The sequence below is a fragment of the Pavona decussata genome, unplaced genomic scaffold (assembly GCF_977016875.1).
Source record: "Pavona decussata unplaced genomic scaffold, jaPavDecu1.1 SCAFFOLD_67, whole genome shotgun sequence".
Classification (NCBI taxonomy): Eukaryota; Metazoa; Cnidaria; class Anthozoa; order Scleractinia; family Agariciidae; genus Pavona; species Pavona decussata.
The window spans coordinates 1913561-1933060 of NW_028145486.1; the positions used below are offsets into that span (position 1 = coordinate 1913561).

The 19500-nt window shown below is 40.2% G+C and overlaps 1 protein-coding gene across 3 annotated transcripts in view; it reads left to right on the forward strand.

The window, feature by feature from the left end:
* LOC146478011 (uncharacterized) overlaps positions 1-19500 on the forward strand; it is a 166750-nt gene that overhangs the window by 122739 nt on the left and 24511 nt on the right. The window contains exons 1-5 of one of the 3 annotated variants that reach the window (XM_085112714.1): positions 1902-2039; positions 6067-7306; positions 9005-9109; positions 9688-9744; positions 10534-18020. In XM_085112714.1, coding sequence (XP_084968840.1) covers positions 6127-7306; positions 9005-9109; positions 9688-9744; positions 10534-14987 — 5796 coding nt within the window. In that variant the 5' untranslated portion in view covers positions 1902-2039; positions 6067-6126 and the 3' untranslated portion in view covers positions 14988-18020. Of the gene's footprint in view, positions 1-1901; positions 2040-6066; positions 7307-9004; positions 9110-9687; positions 9745-10533; positions 18021-19500 lie in introns of those variants that run through there. The other 2 variants (XR_014865215.1, XM_085112713.1) reach the window with 2 other exon arrangements.

A 19500-nucleotide genomic window follows, 5' to 3' on the forward strand; every position in this document is an offset into this window, starting at 1 on the left:
ATCGATATATGTTTTCGTCAAGCAAAATAAATGCAGCGCTGATTCTCAGTTAGTCCTTAATTTTTTCTGTTCCTGTTTATTTGGACGACTTTTTTAGACACCTGCTCAAACTCATTAATTGTTCATTTTTTACAGGGGTTTGGAGACTACAAAAAAAAACAAAGCAAGCAAAGTTTAAAAATAAAAGTTCTACATTAGAATTACTGGACTAGATTAATTTAAAAATACACAGATTCACAAAATACAGATGAAGTTGCAAGCATCCTTTTGAAGCTTCGAGTATTGATGGAAATCAAAATTGTGGCTGTTCAAAATATTGCCGAGTTCCTTGCCGGGCGACGATGGGAATCAGCAAAACAAAGATAGCTCGACCTGAAATTGGTTTGGCTGAGCTAAATCACGAGGGACGGGGCGAGTAACCATTACCACAAAAGACAGGTAGTACTGCCACCTAACAAAGCATTGCCTTTTTTTACCTTTCTTTCTTTTTTCCACCAGAAGATGAATTTTATCCGGAGTCAGAGAACACGGAAGGCAAAGGAAGGTTCTTATCAAGTCCCCCTCTGTTTATTCCGCTGTATCCACGAGTGGAGCCTGAAGGAAGCAAGACTCGCTTAGCATTTTCGACTAACAAAAAGGAAAAGAAATGTGGTTGCTCCCCAATGTTTTTGGCAACACTTGACAGTTATCGGGCTGAAGGATCATTTGCTGCGTTCGACGTAGAAAGAACGCACTCCTGCGTTTGGAGTCAAGATTGTATGGGACAATCAATCAACGAATGAATGGATATTGGGACGCGTATATGGCATCCCCCGCAGATTTTGCAGGGGTGCATGACATCATCACCCACTGGACAAAGGAGAGAGAGCCTGGGATTAAGATCGTCAAACGCACTTTCCCTTATCTTTGATTATTACTAGTACATAAAAGCCTTCACTGTACTTTATTCCCTTTTTTTGATAATTCATTACATTCTATGGCTCTGCTACTGCCCTAAGAAATAACCGCCAGCTCTGCCACTAGCTATCATTTTATAAGAGAAATTTGATGAAAATGTTGCATTGGCGTAGAGTATCGTAAAACATCATTGGTTGTGCATCATACTAATGACTTTCAAACTATTATAGGGTAAATTCACTTGTTATTTCCATAAAATATTCCAAAAAGTCAAGGGGGCTGAAGCCTCCAGCCCCGTCTTCTCCAAGCGCCCTGCTAAGGAAAAAAGTCGCCCGTATGTGTAAAATGGGCAAAATTTCAGTATTTTGTGGATTTAATAATAATATGAATACTTTTGAACGATTTTTTTGTTTTGTTTTGTTTTGTTTTGTTTTTTTTTTTTTTGGGGGGGGGGGGGGTGTCTGTACTGCTTGTTGTAAGTGATAATGAGAGCCGATGAGTGGTTTTCGGCATCAACGACTGTACAAGGTTCTAGTTGACCAAAGAAGAAAAATCACAAAGAAATATGGCAAAGTCAAAACCACTTATATCATTGATTCTCAGAGCACACCTAGAGGACTTATACATTGGCCAAAAATGCCATCAAGGCCAATAGTTAAATTAAATCAGTGCATTAAGGATGCTAGCAGATAGCCTCGCTTTTCCCCAAATTTCTCAAATCGAAGGTGTAGAGTACTTATTGCTTTCTCGCTACACAGTATTGATCGCACAGAATACTGAGTCCTGAAGCCACACATTTCAATGCACCTTTGGTACTAACCCTATTTTCTTAAAACGGTTGCTTTCCCGCAAAAAGTCCATTTAGCAGGAATTTTTGCAACACGATTTGGCGCTCTGAGACAGTTCTGGGATCTGATTGGTTTACCTGTGCATTGCAAGAGAGTTGGGAACGAGGAAAGAACGAGGAACATTCAATTGGTCCGAAATTTTTGTGAGAAACTACGAAGCTAGAGAAAGCCAACAGTTTCGATCAGGTTTCGACTCAGCGGAAATTTTTTTGCTTTGTTCTTTATCAAACTGAGGGAAGAGAGAGATTTAGAAGTTTGTTTTCTTCCGTTAAAGGTTTTCACACGGCAATCAAGGTAAGTAAGCTGAATCTATGGAGTCTCGTTGTATGCATACCGACACACAAGCTTGTTCGTGCGCGCTGTAAGATTCAGACACCTTCAATAGAAAATATCGATGTAGAGAGTCCCGTGAATGGACAAGAAATAGTGTTGAGAACATTTACTAATTGCGTGTCAATTTCTTGAAGCAACTACTACTTATTGAGCCCATTGTTATGAATTTTCAGTTTATACACGGGGGCGAATTGCGCTTTTTTTTTTTTCGTGGAATTGCGATTGCCATTGGGTGTCTACGCAGAGCTTGGAAATGTTGAGCTTTTCTGCCGAGCGAAAGGTGTTATTGGTTTTCGGGGAACAAGAGTTTTTCTTAAGGTACTCGAAACTGAACAAACCTTCTTATTCAAAACAACTGCATTATAAATACAGTCAGTTCTTCCGTGGCCCAGCGGTTCGCGGTCGCTTGCGGCGACTTGAATTAATGTTTGGGCAGCTGAGGGTGACTAAAGTAAGTTCCCTTGTCCCCGGAATTGGTACTGTTGTCTCAAGCTATACTTTATAGTTAGTGCGATAAAGCAGACGAGAAACTCTTCGATTTCGATGGATATTTTCAATGTGACTGGAACGTTGCTTGTTCATGTTCCTGTTGAGGTAGTCTTTTATATTAGCGCTGCATGCTTGACTTAAACTATTTCCGGCGTTTTGTAATATATAATGCCATAAATATTGACCTCGGCTTGAATTTAATAGCTCTTTCTTCAAGCACATAAATTTGGTTCTGGCTTCCTCAGTGCAAATGGTGTCCGAATGCTAACTTGAAGAATGCTCCGCTTGAATATCTGCATAAAATGAATTTTCGTGATATGCAATTTTTTTTTCACTTTCTGTTCGGCTGAAAGTTTTGAAGGAATCCATAATTCGGGGCTGATATTGCTCTCGACGAGGTTCCGCTTTTCATCAGCCGAATTTGTACGCAGATTTTCAGATTGAGATACATTGAACTATTTAGCCAACTAAAGTCCTTCCTTTTTATATAAGTACTGGGGTGCGTTTAATGGGAGAATTAAAAAACGGATTTATGATCTCAGAACATTCAGATCGTGGTGCATCAAAGGAACCGACGAATCCACTCTGGACAAGGATTCGTCGGTTCCTTTGATGCACCATGATCCGAATGATCTGATATCACAAATCCGTTTTTGGATTCTCCCAAAGAAAACGCACCCCTGATGTTAAATAACAAGCCACAGCAAATACTACCGTTCGGTACTCTTCACGCAGCACAGGTAGCTCAAGCTCTACGTGTGTCACGTAAACACCAGAGTCACGTAAGTTGAGCATCAAGATGACTCCATTGTCTAATAACGAAATTTTAAAGGTTTGTGTGGGGACAAAATTATCGTATTTGAAGGCACAATTCGGAACGATTATTCAATAAAAATTCTCACATGAACCGGCTATTGTAGTTCCTTTTGTGGGATTTTTTTTTTTTCGGTCGATTTGAGGCGATTTCGTGGAGTTTCAGCCGAGTTCCAACGGCTTCTTTCTCTATATATACCTTAAGTTCTCGGCTTTTAAGTAGAATGTATAGTAGTGTTTGCAGCGTGTTTCACTTTTTTCAGATTTAATTTCTTTGGTATCTTTTAATACAATCCTTATACACACCTTGCGTCGGCTAGTTCTTGTGGCAAAACTTACCCTCTGAAAAAGTGTACTATATTTTCATAGTGATATCAGAACTTATTTTATTTCTGTGTCATTTGGTCTGGTGCAAAGAAACAGTGAACAGGGAAATCTATCATGATAGCTTATACTGGGGCCAACTCTAACAGAAATACAGATGATCTTACTTCACACGATAATGTTTATTAATAAGTATTTTAACATTCTCGTATTTGATGTAATATCCCTACGGATTTTATTATTTTTTTATGGCTGCTTGTTCTTCTGATGCATTTTCGTGATCTCCGTTCTGAAAGCCGACCTTTTACTGTTGTACAATGATACGAAATCAGTTGTTTTCGGGTAGAGGGATATCATCTGTAATTTATACCAAAATTTACGAGGACGCGCTGCGCGATTGTAGTCTGAGCTCGCAAAACGAGACGCGACTGGTAACCTACGGACAAAGGCTGTAATAAAAGTTGATTCTACATTTTTCTTGAGTGTTATTGGTGTGGTCTTTTATGACCCTTTTTATACACTCTTGTGACCTCTTGTTATATTGTTTAATTTCCCTTTTTTTTTTCTTTCCCCTTCTTTGCCTCAGCTTATCAGTAAGCGCAAGCAGTGAAGGCTCGCCGCTTATTGAGAATAAGTCAACCCCCTCCCCCCAATAAAACAAAAAATACTCTCAGTATTATTTCCCTGTTTCGTGATATGGTATTACAGTCACCCAAATTAAAAAATCCTACTCTGCCTAACATAACTTTTCAGAAAATCAATACCAGGAATGTGACGAAGTTATTATAATAAGCAAAAAGGCATGATTATTGAATGCAATCATACTCTACATACTCGGAGACCCAGGGGCAGTTAGTCGGGTAGCAGGGATTTTACAGTAAACTTTCGCTCACAAAAATCCCTGCTACCAGACTAACTGCCCCTGGGTCTCCGAGGATGCATACTCTAATGCCCTAGGACCAATCCAATAAAAACTTTTTCGTCTCATCACAATATGCTATGCTCATGCTTGTGATCTCCTGCAAAATGATTTTACTCATTCTACTCGAGATTTTACAGTAGATCATTACTGGACTCTCTTACCTTATTATAGGAAATTAATCTCGATGTAAATTTAATGCACGCTATTTTACAACATTGTTATTTTAAAGCACCTTTATTTCATTACAAAACCTTATTAGTTCATGACTCTTCTATTGGCTCTTCAGAGTCACTATCTTTTGAATTGATAGGGTCTAGTTAGGCTTCAAAACCAAGAGAACCAAATTTTCGGCTCTAAAAAAAACTTAGAAACATCAGTGCACTTGTCTCGGAAGGTCTTATTAGGGACCTTAAGCAGCGACGACGACGACGTCAACGAGAACGTCAGAAAAACAATTGTTTTAATTAGCAAAACGCTGGTTCTGCACGTGCATTATACACTTTGGTACATTTCTTTGTCGTCCTCTGCGAAACAAGATCGTGAAATGACCAAATTTAAGGTTTTATGGAGAAAGTAAACGCATGATGATTAATTTTCCTTTCTCTCTCTGAACTTTAAAGGCGCCCCTGCGACGTTAGCTCCTCGATAGTTCGGCTACATTGCACAAAATGAAAGAGTATAAATCATCGCGAATTTATCAGAAGACGCGAAGGTAATTTTTTAAGTTTCGTTTTCGTCGGCGTCGTCGTCGTCGTCTCTGCTTAAGGTCCCTGACGGAAGCCAAACCGCAGTTTGGCATTCAGAAATGCCGTAAAGTGCGAGTTTGCAAATTTATGAAAATCGCAGTAATTAAAGCAAGATGCTTATCGAAAAATTCGCGTTAATTTAATGCGTGTACATGTAAACCTAACTTTTGAAAAATTCGCGTTCATTTAGTGTAACGTAAATTTTCTTCGCGTTGTCAACGTGCATTGTTAATTTTCTATAATAAGGTATATACTACTTTAAATTCTCCGGGAAATTAAAATGGCTAGGCAAATACTCTGGCTACGATCTCGTGTAGTTCATAAGTTTTCTTCCGCAGGCTGAAGTGCCTGTTGTGTCGGCGAGACTAGCCAGCATCTCGCTACACGAGTCTGGGAGCACCTTTCCACTGACAAAAACTCCCACCTTCTACGGCACCTTCAACGTTAGAAAACTGCCCAACTTTATGTTGTGAAGGTTGCTTTTTCCATCTCAGACTCCCCCTCCACCCGTTTCCAGTTTAAAATCAAGGATACTTACATATTCATTGGGGGAAATCACACTTCTAATTATATTGTCTGTTTCCTTTCCTTTGTTATATAAAAATCATTTACTGTCTGCTGACTCTACGTAAACTCTGACAATTGTAATGTTCATTTTGCCGAAAAGGTCTAATGTTTTCATTCTCTTTTTCAGGTCATTTGGCCTTTCCGCCCTTATGTCCGCTTTAAAGCAATTTAGAAAACTTGTTTCGTCATGACCTCAACCTCACAGGAATCTAAAGGATCCAGCGAAGTGAAAGTCACCATTTTGGCATCTGAATGGGGGTCAAGCAAGGGAGGACTTTCCACCATAAACAGAGAGTTAGCCATTCAGTTGGCCAAGGGCTCCGGTGTGGAAATCACCTTCTTTGTACCGCAGTGCAGTGAGCAGGATAAGAAAGAAGCCCTCAGCCACAACATTAACATTATTGAGGCAAGACGGCGGCCGGGTTATGAAGAGCTGGAATGGCTTAGTTTTCCACCAGAACATTTGCAGATTGACATAATCGTTGGCCATGGAGTGAAACTCGGTCACCAGGCACAGGTTATAAGAGATTCGCACAAATGCAAATGGATTCAAGTAGTGCATACAGTTCCAGAGGAACTAGGAATGTTCAAATCCTACGCAAATCCCATTTCAAAGGGTGAAGAAAAGCACAAGATTGAAGTGGAGCTTTGCGAGATGGCTGATTTTGTCGTAGGAGTAGGGCCCAAGTTGAGCGAGACCTTTCGTTCATATCTTCGTTGGTGTGAAAAAGATCAAACTATTCTCGACTTGACTCCTGGTATCTTTGATGAGTTTGTGAGTGTTAAACAGGTTCCAGATGAGAGAAAACATTGCAGTGTCCTTGTGTTTGGCCGCGGAGATGCTGAAGATTTTACATTGAAGGGATTTGATATCGCAGGAAAAGCCGTTGCTTCATTACCCGAAACCCACCTTGTTTTCGTTGGAGCACCTAATGGAAAGCATGAGGAAGTAGCGGAACGTTTATTGGAATGTGGTATTCCTGCTAATCGGTTGAAGGTTAGAGGCTATGTCAACAGCCGAGAGAGCTTCAAAAGGTTATTTTGTGAGGTTGATCTTGCACTCATGCCTTCAAGAACAGAGGGCTTTGGGTTAACAGGTCTTGAGGCCCTATCAGCTGGTCTGCCTGTTCTTGTAAGTAAGAACTCGGGGTTTGGAGAAGCTCTAAGCAAAGTACCATTTAGCTCATCATTTGTCGTTGACTCAGAGGATCCCGAGATATGGGCTGCAGCCATCACGAAAATCTGGGATAAAGACAGGTTGAGTCGACTTGAGGAGGTTAAAGTTCTACGCACTTCCTATGAGAGCAAATACAGCTGGGATAAACAATGTAATGACCTCGTTGACAAGATGACCAGTCTGGTTCATGGTATGTAGTAATCCAGTTTTCAAGATTAACTGAAAGTTATAAGTACACGTTGTGGTGTGAAAATACATGATGCAAATAAAATCCTAGAACAGCAGGGCTTGGAGAAGGAAGAACTTTGAATATGCATTTCTTTAGTTCCAAAGCTAAAATTGGTTTCCAAGGAACCTGAAGTATTCAATCCCTGTTGTTTGCTAAAAAGAAAAACGTTTTTAACCAGTAACCTTCTTATGTTATGAAGCCGTATGTAATTTAATGTTCGATGTTCACAATGAAAGTGCACCAAAAAAATCATGAGAATACTTTCGAGAACTTGATCGTCCCAACACTTTTACGCTGAGAACTCTAGACTTGATGTACTACATGTTGCTTTTTCATGTGCTGGCGTTAAAACCTGGAATGAGATACCTAGGAATTTAAAAACTTTATCAAAAGAGCCCTTTGTGAAAGAACTAAAAGAAGCATTTTAAGACATTCAAAAAGCCAAGATTCATATATTGAGAAAAACACAATAACTCTAAAACGTAAACACCATAAGATAAGGAAATATCTAATTAATACATAGCGTTGCCTATTACTCTTTTCTAAACTAATTTCTTACTACAACAATCTACACTTGTCATTTGATTTCTCTTCTTTTTATTTCCCTTTTGTTCTTTTTATGTTTCAAAAAAATATGGCAGTATATAATGTAATAATTAAGGTTAAAGACTGATCCGCCGGCATGAACATGTATCAGGCGTAGAGTGCGGGAAAACATGTGCAAGCAAGGACATGGTTGGTTCTTGTTTTGCTTCTCATTTGTTGAGAAAGAAGCGCATTTTTTGCTAGCTAATCATAGAGTTAAGTAAAGCAATGCCAAAACAAATGCTTATTACTGAAAACCACTCTAATACACTTGATTATTTCTCCAAACCATTACTTCTTTTCAGCAGACTGAGAGTTCGTCTCGATCTTCCTTTGTTCCACTTATTGTTTCTGACACCCAAATTCTTTGACATCTGATCATGAATTAACCGTATAAAATTTCTTTCCATTTTTTAGACGTCAGTGACACAGGCATGCTCGAGTGTTCCTGTGTCACTGATTGAAAAAATAAATCCATTATTTATTTAACAGGCTTAAAATATAACGTCACATTTCTTTCATTAATTTTTTTATTACACCCAATTCGAAATCACTGGTGATCCTTGCAATCTGATTGGCTCTCAACAGTGCGATTTATTCACGAATCGCACTATTTTTTGTTCTATATCGCATCTTTTTTTTTAGCCAATAAAAATAAAAATGAAATAATACTAATAACCAATAAAATTTCATGGCTTCGCAGCACTAACCAATCAGATTGCAGAAAAATATTGGGCAAAAAGGTCATTTGTGGGAAATTTTGCAATTTCTGTTGTCCAAATTCCCCCTTTTCCAGATAAAAATGGATGAATTCAATATTGACAAACAAACTGTATGATTTCAAAATGGGTGTAATTAAGTGGTAATTGAACTTTGTGTTGTGCAATTTTGTCTGAAATCATACTTGTGATTTCAAATCGAACTCGCGCTGCTCGTTCCTTCGATTTTGAAATCACGCGTATGATTTCAGACCAAGTTGCACTCCACTCAGTTTAATTACCATTACTAATTAGAATAAGCTTCATACGAGATTTGGGTTGTTTTGTCCATATCACCTGTTCCATATTTCCGCAGATGCCTCTTCCAGTTGTCAAAGCTCTAAACATGATGTAGATGGAATGTTTTCTCCGGCCACCCAGGATTCTGGGGTGTCAGCGAACGTGAATGAGAAGCGTGCAGGTATCTACTTACTACTACGTAATAATATTAATGCAATATAGTGTTTAGTGAGGTCATATTGTGTCATTCAACACAAAGACGTTAGTTAGACGAATTATACTTGTTAGCGCTAATGGTTTCATTCTCTGAGAAAACACAATAATTCAATTTGGCTGGGAATTCCATGAGGAAATAATCTGGTAATAGGAGCCAATGACCTGCCTAACAAAGAACATTCAGATAGCGTATCACAACTGAAATTCGTAATCAAAGCTGGTAGTCACTTTGATGAATGTAGGGTAAAATAGAATCCCTCTCCAATGACTAACCCAAGAGTGATCTCATTCACTGGAAATATTTAGAGATGATTCAATCCTAGAAAATTTATTCTTTCTAGTTGATGGCTTGTTTATTATGTTTTAACGTGCAGTCTGTTTCTTTTTCACATGTCGGTGAATATGAGCCATCCAATGTCGTAGTTTCAAAAAATTGAAACAATTGCAAACGTATTCTTTTCACCGAACAGAAATATTTGTTTGGAATATCCTTTATTTTACCTTCCCTTCAAAGTTGCATTAATTTCTGTTACTCTGTCCCAGATAACAATAGAAGACAATTGCAACATGGGACTCAGACTCAGAGGAAGGTCAAACCAGGTAAGCTGACCTAAGGAAGCAGACTGTCAGTTTTATGTGTTGTTTGTAATTTTCCGAGGAACACCTTAATGTTGGTATACACCTTAGTCATAAATGGTGGACTTGTGCCGAGGTGCAAGAAAATGGTGCGAGGTCGTGCGCTGAGCACGCCCTCCTCTCCCCGTCTGACGTACTTTATCTAAGATTATGTTACTGGCGTCACAGTGTCTTTTACGTACAGCAGGAACCAATAAGATCGTTGGAAACAAATGTAAACAAATCGGCGTCACTTCGGAAAGTTGCGCTGTGTTTTGTAGGAAGTAAAGTAATGTGTATGCAGTGATGTATGGTTACCTGCTTAGCTGGCTGCTCAAGTTGGTTTGGCCTAGTTGATGGATAAAACCTGTGTTGTACAAAGTTTGTTTGTACACCCAGATCATATACATGACTGGATCAGAGAGTATTTGAAGCTCAGCATTTGCCTTGTTTTGGCTGAGAATATAGGTATCATGTACAACTTCTTTTCATGTAGATCGTCTGGGAAATTGGGTCCTTCCTTTGCTTTGCAAATAACTCTCAACGGTTCTCACCAAACGAAGAAGAATTTTTCTGTTTGCTCCCTAGTTTTCCAAGCTGAGTCTTACCATATGACAGTTGTGGTAATAATACTAGTAAATATATTTACCTGACCTGGCCATTGGAGAGAGGTCTCTAAGATTATCTTCATCAGAAACTTACATTTATCGTACATTGCATCAGGACATCATATACACCAACAAGAAAAAAATAAACCTTCAATTTTGTTTCCAGAAATTGCAAGCTGTGAAGCAGATATTGCATTCTTCGCTAAGTATTACGATCCAGAAACAAGACAGTGGCTTTTAGATGATTTCCAAAACTGGTTTAGTGTTGCTGGCACCTCCAGAGCTTATGTGCTCCTGGGTGATGCTGGAGTCGGCAAAAGTGTGATGGCGGGAGCCCTGGCACAGCGAACGAGGAAAGCTGGTCATTTAGGCGCTGCCTACTTTTGCCGTCACAACGATGGCACAAGAAATGATCCCAGACATCTCCTTGGGACTATAGCAAGCCAACTCTGTTTTTGTAATAATGAGTACAATAATTTAGTAGGAGGAGAAGATGGCGTAAGAATGATGCTAGCTAATTCTAAATTAGGAGTTCGGGAACTGTTCACGAAACTTTTAGAAGAACCACTAGCTAAGTGCACCCCTTGTCAGCAACGAAAATTAGTCATTATTGATGCTCTAGACGAGACAGAGTACGAGTCCAGGGAAGATTTTCTTTGTCTCATTAAGGAACGTTTCCCTCGGCTTCCAGAATGGCTTGTGTTTTTTATCACCAGTCGCCCTGAAGACACGATACAGAGCCGGTTGGAGAGATACAACCCGTGTGTCAGGATTTGCGCAGGAAACAGTGAACAGCACAGCTTGTATAGGCAACATGAGCTGGACATACAGCGATTTTTAGAGAAGCGAGTAGATTTCTCCCGTCTCCCCTACTCTGCGGAGGACCTGACACACAAATGCAATGGACTGTTCTTGTATGCTTATTACATTGCGAAGATGCATAACGATCCAGGACATTCAGGTAAGATCGATCAGCTCAACGACATTTTACCGGGAGATATTGAGGATTTTTTTCGGGAAAATTTTGAGCGCTTGTATGACCAAGTAGGAAAGAATATCTTCAAGAAATTGTTTGGTTGTACCATTGCTGCCCCTTCTCCGCTTCCCGTGTCAATTATTGAGTACATTTTAGAAAGAGAGGACTCAAGTTCTGATGAGCAACAAGTGATCGATGCGGTGTCGCAATTTCTGGTATTTCGGTCTTCTGATCAGACCATAGATTTCCTCCACAATCTGATCCCAGCGTGGCTAACAAACAAGAAAAAAGCTTCCCGGAAGTTGTTCATTGATAAGAAGACCGCAGGTGAGTACCTTCGAAACGTTATCATAGAAATTCTCCCCGCTGTTGTCAAAAAGTCGCCTACGACATTGCCGCCTATAGATGTGGATTTGCAGGTCTACGTGTCACACGTTGCCGTTCGATTTTTATGTCAACGTGATGACATGGAGTCACTGAAGCTAGTTTCCAGCTGTTTGACTAGTTATCATTTCTTGGAAAAAAGGATCCAAAAGGGTAGAATTGAGGTCTACCGCCTGCTTGAAGATTTGCAACTTGCAGATGGCCTTCCCAGTTTTGAGGACAGACGTAAACAAAATGTCCTTCAAGAGATCTTCTTTGTTCTTGAAAGCAATGTTCACGTGCTCTTAGAATGCCCGCAACTCTTCCACTCATGCTTAGCAAATGCGTCAAGTGCTGTTCAGGAAAACGTTTTAATTCCTCAGGTGTCTGGCCCTTGGTTGGAGTGGAATGTTTCTGACCTCCCTAACTCTGAATTTCTTTCAGGCTTTCACTTTTATGCCACAGCTTCTAATAAGAAGACCGTGGCGGGTGCGAAGGGCCGCTCTCTCTTGCTTGTTGATGCACTTACGTTCAAAATATTAAATGGCCCTGTTGAGATCAGCGAAGATACGATTGAAGACATTAGCCATTTAGAGTTTTCACCAGACGACAAGTATGTATTCTTTGGACGACTCGACAAATGGTTTTCTATTGAGCGAGGATGTGTCGAGGCTCTATCTCAGTTTACAGAAAATTCTATGATCTATGAATGGGGTCTATTTACTCCTGATGAAAGGTACATGGTCGTGAAAAGGAAGGATGTTTTTGACTGTCCGAAGACCTGCCAAGATAAGCGTTGTGTAGGAGACTTGCTTGTTCTTTGGGCTGTGAAGGAGATTGACCATAGCCAAGATGATGAAATGACTTGCCTTTTCACTCAGTTATCAAAGGCAATAACTCGTATGATAACAATCTTGGAGGGAGAAACCAAACGCTTCCTTGAGTCCCTTCAAACGAAGCCAACGTTTTTTCAGACTTGTGTGAGTTCCGTCCCGTACGATCCTAGTTGCTATTATTGTAGTAGACTAATGGAGGTAACTGGGAACACACAAGAATCATCGTTGTCAGTTGTACGTGAATTTATCATTGAGCTCTACCCTCACATATTCCACTTTCAAGTTTGGAATATATTGACAGGCAGACCTCTACTCTTGGACGTTTTCTCGTCAGAGAGTCAGTTAAACTCCTTTTCGTATTTTTGTCACATAGCTGGCGCCTTTGATAAATGGGGAGTAGAAGTGGGGTGTTCTGGCATGGACAAAGCTGTATCAGTTTGTAACATTGCTGTAGTAAACGCTGTTTATGCGTTATGGAACCTGGAGTTGATGCGCTCGGTAAATGAGGCCCATGATCATGTTGACAGTGGTATCGAGAGCTTGACGAGACGTCTGGGGGAATTGAAGAGGAGACAGGACCTGAAGCAAGAGAAAGATCTTAGAGATAAAATACTTCAGGAGAAGGAGCTTAATTTAAAGGAGAAGGAAGTGTTCGAACTATTACTGATGATCAGGGAGTCAGGGGATTTTGAAAAGTTGGAGAAGTTGAGGAAGATTCTGTTCATGCACCTAGGACAGTCATGGAAATTTAAGCCACCGTATGCGTTAATTGAGTGGCTGGAGGACGAACTATGGCTTAAGATAAAGCTACAGGAAAAGAGGTGGAGGCTCCCTGCTCCCACACGGTTACTATGTGACTCGTTCAAGTCTGACATTTGTCGAGACTTTCCAAAGGGCCTCCAAAATCTCTTAGGCCGAGATGTTTACCTTTGCGTTTCACCTCGAAATAAATGGGTTGTCGAGGAAAGGTCCGGTGATATTCTGGCAATTCACTTGCTACAAACGGGAAGTCAACTGCCAGAACAGAAGTTACAATATAGCATCAGCTACATAGCCAACCCAAGATGCTTCACCTTTACGAATGACGAACTTTATGTCGTATATTCATCTGTTGACGGCTCTCTCCACGCCTTATCTCTTCAGACAGGTACAGTTTTGAAGAGTGTGTCACGACGTAACCTCTTCTACTTTTCAACAGAAAGGCAGGTTGGTTATTTGTTTCGCAGCGAAAATGAAGAAAGATCCATTTTTCTCACTAATTTATTTAACCCTTTTAAGTTTTTTCCATTGCAACCAGTGAAGACCTGGTCAAGTAACTTGGTAGCCGCGGATTTCATTTCAAATGATACTGTCATGTCTGTTGGTTCCGACTCAACTGTTGTGTCGTGGAATGTTACACAAGAAAACAAAGGCTTCACATTCGAATTCATATCTGATTCTTCACTGACAAGTGATAGGGTGCTCCATACTAAGAGTTCTGCGCTCTCGCCAGGCGGAAAACATATTGCCTTTCACCAAGAAACCAAGATAAAGCTGCAAAGCTTTGAAGAACACAGGGCATTTCATGACACAGTAACTGAAATAGAATCTGGAATCGTAGATGTGTGTTTGGCATTCTCAGCTGACAGCACCTTACTTCTCATCTTTGTCCGAGATGGCGTTAACAAGCAACATTTCTATGTATGGAATGTTCAGAAGAAAGCCATAACAGCTTCCTTTAAATCACCAGGGTTGTTGACTGTTGAATCTTGTTGCCTCTCACCAGATAAAAGAAATTTAATCTTGTGCGGTGAGTATGAGATTGAGATCTGGGAGTACGACAAGCAAGCACGCCACTTTTTGAAAAGAATTGAAGTCAAGGAGCCTTACAAATCTGTTCAGTTCAGCCATTGCGCTGTTTCCATAAACAATGAGGTACTAGTTTGTTGTATTGCAAATGAGATTATTCTCTTCAGTCCTTGTGTGCCTGATGTTCATTCCTCCAAACGAATTCTTCGAGGTCACCTTGGCAGAATCGAGTTTTGCAAGTTTTTAAAATTGAATCGTTATCTCATCTCTTACGGAGTTGATGGCATGGTATTCCTTTGGGATGTTGTCAAGACAAAAGCTGTTGGTTTCGTGAAAGTTGCCCAAGGTCGGGAAAACATCGTCAGCATGGCTGTGTCCCCTGAGGAGGAACGAGTTGTTTGCTTTACATCCTCTGGTCGAGTATGCTTCATCAAACTGTGTAAACTGGAAGGTGACCTGCCGATTGGTGTGCGCTCAAAATTTGTCACGTCACAAGTGAAAGCCCAAGAAGAGGCAAATGAGAGAAGGCTTCAACCTTTGCCAGCGGGAGAAACTGTTTCAAAATCTGCTCAGGATGAAGAACTGAGCAGTTCTGACTCAGATGAAGATATGTATTATTACTACCTAGAGCCTGAGGATCTTGGAGAGTCTGATTAATGGAACTCCACCTTAAAACCCCACTAAAGCTTTAACCTTTCAAAGAATTCCAGGTGTAGACTTTTTCTAAGTTGTGGTCAAGATCGTATTCCTGCATTTCATTCACCTTAATGAATAGGTTTTGCACAATTCAGCTAGTGCATTTGCTGTAGTATCAGCTGTTAACGCCAAGGAGGAAATGATGCAATGGCCTTGATGGTAATCGGGGACGGCGGCAGAAAACCCTCCAGGGCACGTATTTCAGTGGCTATTGCTTCCACTTTCCTCGCTAGAACAAGAAAACCAGCCGTAATACAGCTACACTGGTAAAACAAACGCCACGCAGCATCGCCTTTTTATCCTGATTAGCACCTGCCTACCTACAGCTGAGTAGAACCTAGGATAGGAACCAGGCGAAACAACGTCAGCAACATGAGGATAAAGGTCAATAGAAAACTTCTATGAGCTTGTGAACAGATGCTCTTTGATACTCTCGTGTTATTTGTACCACTGCACTGTATTTTTAGAGGATTATACCACATGGTAAATCACTTCTACGGTTTCCTTTCGTTATGAAGCAGTCATTCTTTTAGTAAATGACCTTTAAATCATTTCCCAGGCCCAACTTGTTCTAAGAATCGGTGATGTGTTTTCATTAGCTTTCAGTCATGATCTGGTCATTGATTCGATCGGATTAGGAGAAGGGGAGAAGAGTGAGGAAGGGTTGGAGCTCATTGTCATTGTCATTGTCATCACCTCAGCAAGAGTACAACGTGAAAAACGCATGCCATATTCAAGTGTGAACATGTTGACGTTCAGGTCATGCGATTACCCGGGTGATTCCTATCTCGAAATGATTCCAAATTGATTTCATCACGCAGTCCCAGTAATGGGTGCCTTTTCGCTGAGGCTTCGACAGTAATTACAAAAACCAAGACTGAGCACAGAATTTCTTCAGCTCGCTATTTTATCATTGCTACTGAACCATTTTGTGTAAAGTGCTCAGATCACCTTGATATTGGCGTTAAGGTTAATAAAAAACGGAAACTGTTCAACAAAGACGGAAAATGACCGAATTAAAGACGTTGTGTTTAAAGACGTTACCTATACCTTCCCTGGACTTTAACTCTGTTGTAACCATTGATACAGTCAGATTGACTCTGTTAGTAGGCCTTGGTTCTGATGCTGTAAGATTCGTTTACATATTCCCAAGTTCAAAATATGAATTATCCTTAGTGCTAGTGTTTTCTAGGAATTATTACACGATGATTGTCAAGTGTTACAGTTAACCCTCGCCTTCCAGCCCTCTCCGTGATTAGCCACTTTTTAGAGCGGTTTTCAATTGAGTGTCGTTTTGATTTACTGCGCTCTGTGAATGGTTGGCAAAGCTCGCGTCACTTTCTCAACCATGCTTCCACGTGTTTCTCCCGCGCTTGACGTGGTGTCATGTATTTGTTTCGAATTGTGATTGGTTTATTGTGCTGTTTACGTCTGTCTTGATCGGCTAGAGTAGGTTTTGGTTAAGGGTGGGCCAATTCCAGTTCTCGTAAGTATCGATGTTTTTCAAGGAAACCCTACTATCAATAATATCGAGTATTCGGTATCGGTTTCGCCCCACCTCCTCCTCCCCCTCCCCGCTTAGTTTCGGTTTTGTGATACTCAACTGAAAACCACTTTAAATGAAGTTTTCAAATTTTTAATGTATCTATTTTATCATTATTTTGTAAATTGAGTGGGGGCGCACTTCAAGGTCCCTGGTAGTAAAAATATTTTCAGCAGCAACTTAAGTATTTGGAAAAAGCATAGACAACTAGCAGTCCCTAAGTTTTCTTCAGTAGGGAGAATAAAGCCAACGAGCGCGAAAAATGCTTCCAGTAAGGAGCGGCGCACGCGAGTCACCGCGGGAGGGAAGCGTGGATGATCCTTTGTTTTGGATGCATGGGGCACTTTTATTATCGCGCTTTAGATTTTTACGTAAAGTGGCATCGTAGCATTAGTAGTATACATATTTTCTTTAGGAATTTACTTATTTTTCTTCTCTTGTATGTATTATATCAAACACGAGAAGGTGTGCTTCATCAGATATCCAAACACTGAGAAGTAGGTTGAAAAAAAGAGGCTCAGCCGAGTTTTTTTAAAACGACGTTAAGGTGTTTGGATATCTGATGAAGCACACTTTCGAGTGTTTGATATGGCTTCTCAAATGATCAATAATTCTTGAAGAAATTCAAGGTTAAAGTTGGCAAAATTTTATGGTTATTAGGAACACATATCCAAACCACGGTCACAGTAATGATTTTCTTTGTTTTCTCTTGATGAATTATTAATAATGAGTTTGAGAAGTAATGGTAATGCAATTGGTAATGCATTTAGGAGTTGTTATAAAGGCATAGACAAACAGCTTCATTTAATAAGAGTCACTGTTTATGAAGCCTCAGCTTTTAACAGAGCTTGTAGCTATTTCTAGAAATATTACTTGCTTTAGATGTCAATAAAATGCAAGTTAAATTGTTTTAGGTACTTCTTAAGAGATTGTGAATGCCCGCAGTCCGGTACGAGTATCACAACAGTACGTGCATGTTTGAGTGTAGTATTCAACGTAGTGTATACCATACTGTATATGATAAGCAAATTTATTTTTGTAAGGAATCCAGCTTTTAAAGTGTGTTTCTTTGGGAAAATCCGAATCCGGTATTTTTTATCCAAGATCACTTGGATCATGGTGTATCAAAGGAACCGACGAATCCATTCTGGGTAAGGATTCGTCGGTTCCTTTGATGCACCATGATACGAGGGATCTTGGATCAAAAATCCGGATTCGGATTTTCCCAAAGAAACGCACCCTTTATGAGGTTTTTTTGTAACGTGTTGTGAAAGTAGAAAGACTTCCAAGAGGTCATTGTTTACCATCTCGCAGATCTTTTCAAAATAGGTGTAAATGATACATATTTTAGATATGCCTTAACATAGAACTTGTCCAGATATGTTCCATATATTAAGCATTTTGCTGGGTTATGTGAAACATATTGAAATAAAATTGTGAGTGAATCGCAACTTCCTTTCCCTGCACATAGCTAGCCGGTTTACTGAAGTCCTCCGCTAATGATTTTTATGGTTGAACTTGACAGAGGAGAAGACGTTTTTAGTTGGACGGTAAATCAGGAATCCAAGGTCTTGATTCTGTCACACTGATTTGTCTGATCCTAGTATGAAACCAAAAAAGCGAAGAGAAAGGTCTTTTTTTTTTTTCACGCAGATGACCCCAAATAGCGCATTTCCCGTATAAATGGTTGATAAATATCAATGAAAGAACGCACCCTTGCGAAAAAAATTGCCGTTCGTTTGTTTTCCTGAGTTAGTGGAATCCTAGGAGGACATTGAATCACCCATTTTTTCATTCTTCAATAAATAAGTCCGGGTCTACTGTGGCTTCGGGTGTTTATTCACATGCGTGTTACTTCGTTAGGCGTGCTGTTTTTCAAATACTATCCAATTTATGATGTCTAAATTAAAAAATGCTTAATTTGAAGTTCTTTCGAAATTAAGTCGCTAAAATTAAGTCGCTAAAAGATTGCAGTCGAATTTATGGCTATGGCCATGGCCATTCGGCGTGAGGAAGAATCGCCAAATAGTTACTAAGTAAACAAATCCGTGTCGTGCTAGTTACTTGGCGCCGTTTGCATGCTTAGAGGGGGGCACAAGTGAATTTTTTGAAGTCAAGTTTGTTATACTGAAAATGAAGGGTTATTGGTGGTACAACACTACGACTACGCGGTACAAGCCACCAAACGTGTCTGGATACTACCTGAAGGAAATTATGGTGGTACGTAACGCGCGTGGGCCACAACATCATCCGTCCCGAGAGTGCCCCTCCTGTCAGAAGCCCCACCCCACGCCAACGCCACGTAAACACCGGTTATTATTATTATCAACTGAAGGATCGGAACATTTTTTTTTGTGAGGGATGGGGGAGACGGTGTGGGGTGCTTACTTGTTTTCAAAATTAGATAAATGGAGGAGAGGAGAGCGTATCAAATTTGAGGCCGAAACCATCATGCGGCATGATGATTGGTTTATGAATTATGCAAGGAAAGTGAAGGTATAACAGTAACTCAAAGGGAGATAGGTTATTACAGGCTGTTTTTATACCAATTTCCTCCCACGCCCTTCCCCAATACACCCCTCCCCTGGTCCGTAAGTAATACGGTACTAACTAGGCCCCAAGTGTCGCGCATCAGGTTGGAAACAGAGCACTCTTTCACATTTCAGACTGCATTCATTATTCAATATATAGGGGCCGATTCTGCTCTTCCCTTGAGTTACGTCATCAGACCGCCATAACCTGTTACTAGCCCTATCTACCTGTCAAGGACAGCACACTTACCTACAGCGATCAGAGTTATGTCCAGTCGAGTTAACCTACCACTTACAAGCTGTTATAGCTTTGCGCAAGCTGTTTAGTTGAGGTAATTTTTTTCTCAAGTTTTGGTGAACGGACTAGCATAACTAAGAGGAGTAAGAAAAATAAAGGCCC